This window comes from Chiloscyllium plagiosum, chromosome 9, assembly GCF_004010195.1.
Source record: "Chiloscyllium plagiosum isolate BGI_BamShark_2017 chromosome 9, ASM401019v2, whole genome shotgun sequence".
Taxonomy (NCBI): domain Eukaryota; kingdom Metazoa; phylum Chordata; class Chondrichthyes; order Orectolobiformes; family Hemiscylliidae; genus Chiloscyllium; species Chiloscyllium plagiosum.
The window spans coordinates 88,069,719-88,077,915 of NC_057718.1; the positions used below are offsets into that span (position 1 = coordinate 88,069,719).

General features: G+C 40.4%; 1 protein-coding gene across 7 annotated transcripts in view; it reads left to right on the forward strand.

Annotated features, from left to right (window-relative positions):
- LOC122553033 (pleckstrin homology domain-containing family G member 1-like) overlaps positions 1-8,197 on the forward strand; it is a 219,984-nt gene that overhangs the window by 151,211 nt on the left and 60,576 nt on the right. For all 7 annotated transcript variants that reach the window (XM_043696473.1, XM_043696471.1, XM_043696472.1 and 4 more), the window contains one exon: positions 1,025-1,575. In XM_043696473.1, the coding sequence (XP_043552408.1) occupies positions 1,025-1,575 (551 nt within the window). The remainder of the gene's footprint in view (positions 1-1,024; positions 1,576-8,197) is intronic.

Below are 8,197 nucleotides of genomic sequence, written 5' to 3' on the forward strand. Positions count from 1 at the left end.
CCATAGCTATTCACTCTATCCATGGTCCTCATGATTTTATAAACCTGTATAAAGTAACCCCTCCGCCTCCAGGGGGGGAAAAATGCCCCAGCCTATATAGCCTCTCCCTATAAGTCAAAACCTCCAACCCTGACAACCTTGTTAATCTTTTCTGTACCCTCCCATCTTTCCTGAAGAAGGCGACCAAAATTGTTTGCCATGTTCTAAAAGTGGCCTCACCAATGTCAAACATTGCTCTAAATTGAAAAAGGTATTGTGGAATGATGTCATGTGTATGTCTAGTACAGTATGGACATGAATGGTAGTGATTTCAGAGCATTTCATGTTGAGTTCTTTTATTTTTGTTTGTCTCCCATTTCTGACATGGAGATTATATGGATCCTATTAGTTTTTAGTTGGAAATAAAAACTCAGCAGGTTTAGCATTATTGAGGTGACTAATAGGAAATGGAGCAAAATACTGAGGGATGACTACTTTATCTGGAGGAAAGAAGTCTATTATTTTGCACCCTGGCCAGCTCTTGCTGTCCCCATCTCACGGAGAAGCTCTGTTGCACTTGAATGGTTACAGAAAAGTGCAGGGCTGACTGATCACCATGTGGAGAATTGTAGATCTTGCAACAGAAAAGGCAGCCGTTTGGTCCATCATACCCATGCTGCCTCTAAGAGATATCCAGTTAGTCTCTCTTTTTGCTTTTTGTTCATGGTACTCCAAACTTTTTTTTATTTGCAATTCTTGTCTGAGAGTGATTTTTGCTTTCACCAATCCGTAACGGAATCCCGACAATTTTCTTAACCACCTCTTCCCTGTTGTTTGCCCTGTCCAAAACCCTAATTTTACTGAAATGGTATAAAACTTTTGCACAAAGCACTGGAAAATCTATTTGTGACTCTTCAGTCCACGTTTTAAACTGTTAAAAGTTAGATTTTGCATGATTTAAATCTTTAAGTCTGTTTGACCGTTTTAAAGTGGGAAGTAACTTGACAACTCAAATGTTTCATTCTCTCTTGTTTTACTTTTACAGATGAGTACCATGTTCTTCCAGATGTCTTGCCACCTGTTCGAGAGTCTCTGTCCCGTAGAGCGACCTTGACTGCGCCTATTGGCTTCTTGCACACAGATAATAGACGGTATGGTGGAACGAGAAGCATGGATTCATCTGACCGCGATCGCCCAGTCAGCTATAGTTCCACATCTTCCTCTGCCTCCTCCAGGGATAGCCACTGCTCCTTGAGCAGTGGGATGACCCTGGTCTCCAACAGCCACTTAGGCCTTCCTGGCCAAGAGAAGGAAGCTGGGGCCATCCGGCTGGAGCTGATCCCAGCAGGGCACTTGGCTGGCACAGATGATTGTGCAAAGGTTAATTTGCCACATACGAATTCTGGAGAGCTGGATGTGAAAAGGCCCGGATTCATTGGAATCAAAAGAGTTGACTCCAGGGTGCCCCACAAGAATCGTGCAATGTCACCAGGAGCTGCATCTGCAAGCCCCAAGCTGCTTTACGTGGACAGAGTGGTGCAGGAAATTCTGGAGACTGAGCGGACCTATGTTGAAGATCTAAGGAGCATTGTGAAGGTACTACTCATCTGTTGGATCAAAGAGTTAATTTTGTCTTGTACTGATGAGTTCTGTTTTGGGCTTAGAAAATGCAGGCAGCAATTATTAGTTTATGTGGAATGTTGGTCTTATTTAAGAGATCTAGAATACAAATAGGTGTTAGTCGTATAAAGCTCTAATTTGACCATTGTAAAAAAAAAAAAGATGGTGAGGGTACTTGGAACAAAATACAAGGAGTGCTAAAAGTAGAAGTGCAAATGATTAGGTGTGAAAATGAGGAGAAAAGAGGTCTGTTTTGCTTAGAGCAATGTGAACAAGACACAAGATTATGGCTTTTAGGGTGGTGGGGGAAATTATTGAACTCCATCCATTTTGTGTCCTAAAGGCTATAAAGTACCAAAGTGGAAAATAGTGGCATTCCTCCAGCTCATGTGGAGTTTTGTTGTAATACTGCAGTGGGCCCAGGACAGAAATGTTAACATTGAGGCAAGATGGTTCAGTTGAAATGGCAAGCAACTGGAAGATTTGGGTCATTATTACAGACCGTGGAGGGGTTCTACAAAGCAGACATTTACATAGTTTTGATGTTTCCTCATCAGAAGCCATTGATTTATTTTTGTAATAGAAATCTGTTGGGTCATTATTAGCAAATCAAGTCTGAATGGCTTTGGTGGTTCTCTTTAAGTTCTGGCTGAGGGAGACACCTTGTTTATTCTCTACTTTTTTTGTTCTGTTGGCTGGCTGGAATGTTCATACGTGCATGGAATGTTTACAGTCAGAGGTGGTGAGTTTGCTTTTGCTCGGATAGTTGCTAGAGATTATTGAAAGCCGCCAATGTGAACATAGATGATCAATAGCAGCCATTTTAAATCTGGCAGTGTAAATTTTAAAATTTGTTTTTTTAGTTTCACACTCACACTCTCTCTTTCCTGTCAATAGTTACCTTCTGTGAATCATATAAACTTAATTAAAACATGCTCAAATTATGAATTACATCATTTATGTAGCATCTTCAGAAACCATATTAATGATGCTACACTTAAAATACAGAACAAATTAGTTCTGTTTGACTTCTGTTGACTGGTATTGTATCAGATCAGTTGCTCAATTGTTGTTTAACCCTCATTTAAACTGTTCCAAATAGGCTGGATTTTGTACTGTTTTGCTTCGACAATATGAACAATCAAGGCAGTTATTTAATCTGCAGAATGTTATTGGAAATGTTGCTCACAAGATCTTGGAGGCTCCTAGCATTGATGGGAGGATGCTGAGGCTTTTCTCTCTTGACAGAGGGCACTTTTGCCTTGCACTCCAGTGTCTCCATTTTATATCTCCCTTTAGTTTCAATTGGTCTGATTAATGATGGGACCTATCCATTGTCTGAAAGAAAACTGGAATTACTTTTGGACCATTACCTCAAGTCAATCATGTTGAAAGACAGCATATGTTGAATGTACGGAGTGTGGGGACTTTAAAGTGTTAATTGAATATTCTCCATAATGAACAAAGAATTTGTGGTGCGGGGGAGGAATTGGTCTTTCAGGATGCTCTTTTTAAGATTGTAGACCATCAAGTTGTACAGTGTACAATGTGTGGCCATCAGTACATTGTACTTGTACCAGCCCTTTGTAAGAGCTTTCTTAGAAAAGGTCTGGAGAAAGATACTATTTAATTGTGTAACTACAGGAATTCCCTTTTTTGCTTTTAAATTTATGCCTAAAGATGCTTTAACCGTCCATTCAAGTAAGGAATTCCAGATCATACTGGTACTTGGGTCAATTAATTTGATATAGTTATTTCCTTCATGCATGAAAGTGGGATATAGGGGGCTTCTGAAATGAGCCATAGGCAAACTAATCCGCAATAAACCATGATGTAATACTGTATCATTGACTGACTGTTTCATGGTATGGTACAATTAAGTCTCTTATTTATCATTATTATTGGCTACCAATTACCCTATTGTGGTGTAATATTACTAGTTTGACTGCCTTGGTACAATGGTGCTTTGTAAAAATAAGTCTTTAATTCAATGCACAAGATTTTGTTATTTTACTTTTGACTTGATCACAGATCAAATTCATGAGAATTTATTTAAGCCGAAGCAACATGTGTCCACAATATGCTGAAATGTTCCTTTGTACATAAGCTTTTTAAAGCATAGTGTCCTCAATTATTTCATTAAACATACTTTCTAATTCAGATTCTTCTAATTCATGTTATGCCCTAAACTCTTTCTCTCTTATCCCCCCACCCCCACCTCTTGCCCCATAGCAATAGTGTTCTTTTTGAAATATCCAGCTAAACTTTTGGGTCACCTACTAGGCACTGTAACAATTCCATATGAAATGATTCAAACTTCCCTATCTCAATTCAGAAGACATCTGTGCAAGTTTCCGATTTCATTATGGAAGTGAGGAGTGCTCATCCACAAATAAATCCATGCCCCATGCCAAAACTGAATACATATTAAGTATCTTGATTGTTTCTACATGTGCAAGTCTTAAGTTGGAGAGTTTTTTTGGCACACTTTTTAATGAGGATAAAACTATTATGGTGAGTCTTGTAATGTTGCCTACTTTTTACTTGTTCATTTTGTTATGATTTTGTTTCTATGAGCTGGATTTTACTCCCTTGCCAACTGATTTGAAGGTGGGGTCGTTCATAAAATCTAGCACATGTCCTTGCTGTTTGCCAATCATTATGAAATTTTACCAGAGTCGGTAGGAGGAGTAGTTGGAGGTATTAGCCTACCCACCCCTGGGCTAATTTGAGGCCCTGAAGTATCCAATTAAAGGCTGTTTTCTTCATGTCTAGTGGTAAGCCAGCATATTTAACTGTATAGACCTAGTGTCTGGCAAGGAGTGTATAGATTTTGCAGGGACTCTAGCTCAGAGACACTCTGATCCTTCTCTCTTTTATCCTCCCCTCCCTCTATTCATGCCAACCTCTGCAACCTACCTGTGCTGACCCCCTGGCAAAATGAACCCCACTTAAACTTGGTGTCGAAATCCATTTGAAAACCTCTGCTGCAGGAAATTGTAATCCTACCATTTGCCCAGTGCTCCTTCCTGACACAACTGGGATTACAGTTGGTAGCCATTCAATTAAGCGCACAATGTCCCATGAAATCTAATCCCACCCCACCCCCAAGCGTTCTCTTTTTTTTAAATTTTCTGCTGTTGTCCACTACTTGATCTGTCTTCAGACACCTCTCACCACTTTTTGTTCCTCACACCCAACAAGCCAAAGGATGATTGTAGTTAGTACGATCAATGGAGAAGTAGTTGAAAAGAAGGGAACATTATGTTAGATGATTTGCTGGTTGTACAGTCTACAAATCCTTTTTAAATAGTCTGAGAACATTGGCATTGTTTTGCACAGATTCCCTGTGGTGCCACCAATTAGCAGAAGTAACATGGGCAACTGTTTGGATAAAGTTTTATTAGGGGTCAGTGCAACAGGTGGTGACCTTTCCAAGAGCCCTTCACTAGGCGAGAAGTCTCCTTTCATCTGGCTCTTTTAACGGCTGGGATAGAGCACAGGACAATGGGCAGATTGACCTTCCATTCTGTTCAAACCATTAGCCTTTCTGGACAATGGAAGCATTCTTGACAATTCAGTTATTTTTAGTTGTGTACTGTTTAGCATCTTGCTGTATCAGGGAAATTTTCTGGGGGATTAGCTTGATTTGATTTGTCAAATTCAAGTCTACAAACAGAATATCAAAATTTTACAGCGCAGAAGTAAATACAGGTAGTTCTGGGATAATACATGTTTCGCAGCGTGATTTGGCAATAATGTTGCTGAAGACATAGGACGGTATTTTGGAGTACATTTACCTCTTGGCAACAGTGTGATTCCACGGAAGTCAGTTTGCGTGCTTCGTTCTGTGCATGTGCTGAAATCTCCACGGCTTTTTGTGTATGCACCAATGTTCTTACATGCATCCCTGTTCGTGCGTGTGTGGCGACTGTGTCGGTTTTCATGCAGTTCTGTGTATGCACCGATGCCCGCACCATAGTCTCTCCTCTTGCGCGTACACTGTCAGCTGCCGATAGAGCAGTTTTCTGAGGAACTGTCCAGAGAGGAGCTTTCCTATGTTTTTAAATATACTGCTTTAAGTTTTTTACTTTTTTTCTTTTCATTGATAAATGATTTCAACCTTGATGCAGGCTGTACTATACTTTGCAGTATACTTCTGGGGGATTTTGTGTGAGATCAGGAGTGATTTTGTTTTGCTGTTCTGCCCCAAGCCCCACTTTTCCCATCGACCCCACTATTTCTACTAAGCGAGGTTTCACTGAAATGCAACTGCTGTGTTGTAGGAGAATTACCTGTAATCATTTAATCCGGCTTTCTGAAAGAGCTCTTCCACTTCCTGGCAATTGGTAGCTTTTTGGATGTTGGCCTTGCTACCGTTCTTTCTACCGGCCTCTGAGGCAGAAGGCTCGGGTTCAAGTCTCATATTGGAGATATGAGCACCCATTTAGGCTGATGCTATAGTATGCTATCTTTTACATGTGATAGTACATGTAGGACCTTTTGTTTAATGAGATTCCATGATACTGTCAAACACCAGAAAATTCTCCCCAACGTCATGCCAACATTTATCCTTTTATTAATGTTGGTAAGTGAAATCACTGGGTCATTAATCCCTCATTTTTAAAAAAAAGAACAATTGTGATAATGTATACAGGACTGGCTGCTGTTTTCTCTACCCTACAACAGTCTCTAGACTTTAAATTGGGTGAAGAGTACTTTGGGATGACCTGATGTTGTGAAAGGTGCTGGTTTTTCTTTGTTTCTAAAAAAAATATAAATGGATTCTGTTCACTCCACAGTATTGATTTGAGTTTCGAATTCTTAACTGCTCCCTTTTTTGTTTGGTGCATTTTCTAATGCCTTCCCTCCACTCCACTTTTGCATCTTAAATTTCTATAACAAACTGCACTTCCACTCCAATTTCTGAAATAATTCTAATTCATCTACTTTGACTCTTCTATCATCCTCTCTATAAGGGGGTGTCGAGAATTACAGGTGATACTGCAACTGAGGCCTCGCCAATATTTTTCCTTGCTTTTTATATTTGCCTCCGTGTATAAAACTAAAGTGTCTGCTGTGGCTTAGTCATTGCTCTCAACTGAGTTAGATGGTCATAGATTTGAGTCCTAGAAGCTGGAGTTTATATTCCAGGCTGGTACTGTTGCAAGTGTCCTCTTTATTAATGAAGCAATTCAGGCCCTCCCTCCCCTGACCTGCTTTGGTAGAGTACAGGATCCCAGCATTCCAGTCAAAGAAGACCAGGAGTTCTCCCGGTATCTTGGTCAGTATTTATTCCTCTCAACAAAATCTGATCCTTGCTGTTTGTGGGACCTTACTGTGTGCAAATTGAAAGCCATGCTTTCTAAATTACATCAGTAACCACACTTTTCAAGTACTTTTTATTCATTTATGAATTATTTTGGGACATTGAGTTGGTGAAAAGTACAATATAAATATAAATTTACTTCATTTCTTGTTGCTCTAAAGCATGCCAGGAGGTGTATTCCCTATTTGTCTGAAGCATCTCTGTTTGCAGGTGAGTGGAGCCTATAACAACCACTCAGTGATATCTAATACAGACTGTAAGGGTGGATTATCTTTTTTAAAATTCAATGTAAGGTGAAGGTTAAGTATCGTCTGCTTGGATCAATGAAGAAACTTGAGCAGAGAGGCAAACAGATCTCAAGCATGCACTTGTGCCATCAGTCTGTTTTGAGCTATAGATGATGTTGTGGTGGTTCCCTTATCAACGGCTTACAGTTGCTGGAGCTTGTTTATGTACTGTGTGTTCTACAGATATCAAAGTTAAAATACACTGTTTACTTGGTAAAATTGCAAGCTTTCTCTAAATGAGATAACAAGAGTCCAGAGACCGTTTAAGCCTGTTAGGGTGAAAGGCAAGGCTGGTAGGTGTAGAGAAAGCTGGATGATTAGAGAAAATGAAGTTTTGGTTAAGAAAAAGAAAGAAGCATATATCCGGTATAGACAGGAGCGATCAGATGAATCCTTTAGAGTATAAAGGCATTCATAGAGTCCTAGATGTACAGCATGGAAACAGACCCTTCGGTCCAACCCATCCATGCCGACTAGATATCCCGACCCAATCTAGTCCCACCTGCCAGCACCCGGCCCATATCCCTCCAAATCCTTCCTATTCATATACCCATCCAAATGCCTCTTAAATGTTGCAATTGTACCAGCATCCACCACATCCTCTGGCAGCTCATTCCATACACGTACCACCCTCTGCATGAAAAAGTTGCCCATTAGGTCTCTTTTATATCTTTCCCCTCTCAACCTAAACCTATGCCCTTTAGTTCTGGACTCCCTGACCCCAGGGAAAAGACTTTGCCTATTTATCCTCTCCATGCCCCTCATAATTTTGTAAACCTCTAAGGTCACCCCTCAGCCTCCGACGCTCCAGGGAAAACAGCCTCAGCCTCTCCCTGTAACTCAGATCCTCCAACCCTGGCAACATCCTTGTAAATCTTTTCTGAACTCTTTCAAGTTTCACAACATCTTTCTGATAGGAAGGAGACCAGAATTGCATGCAATATTCCAACAGTGGCCTAACTAATGTCCTGTACAGCCGCAA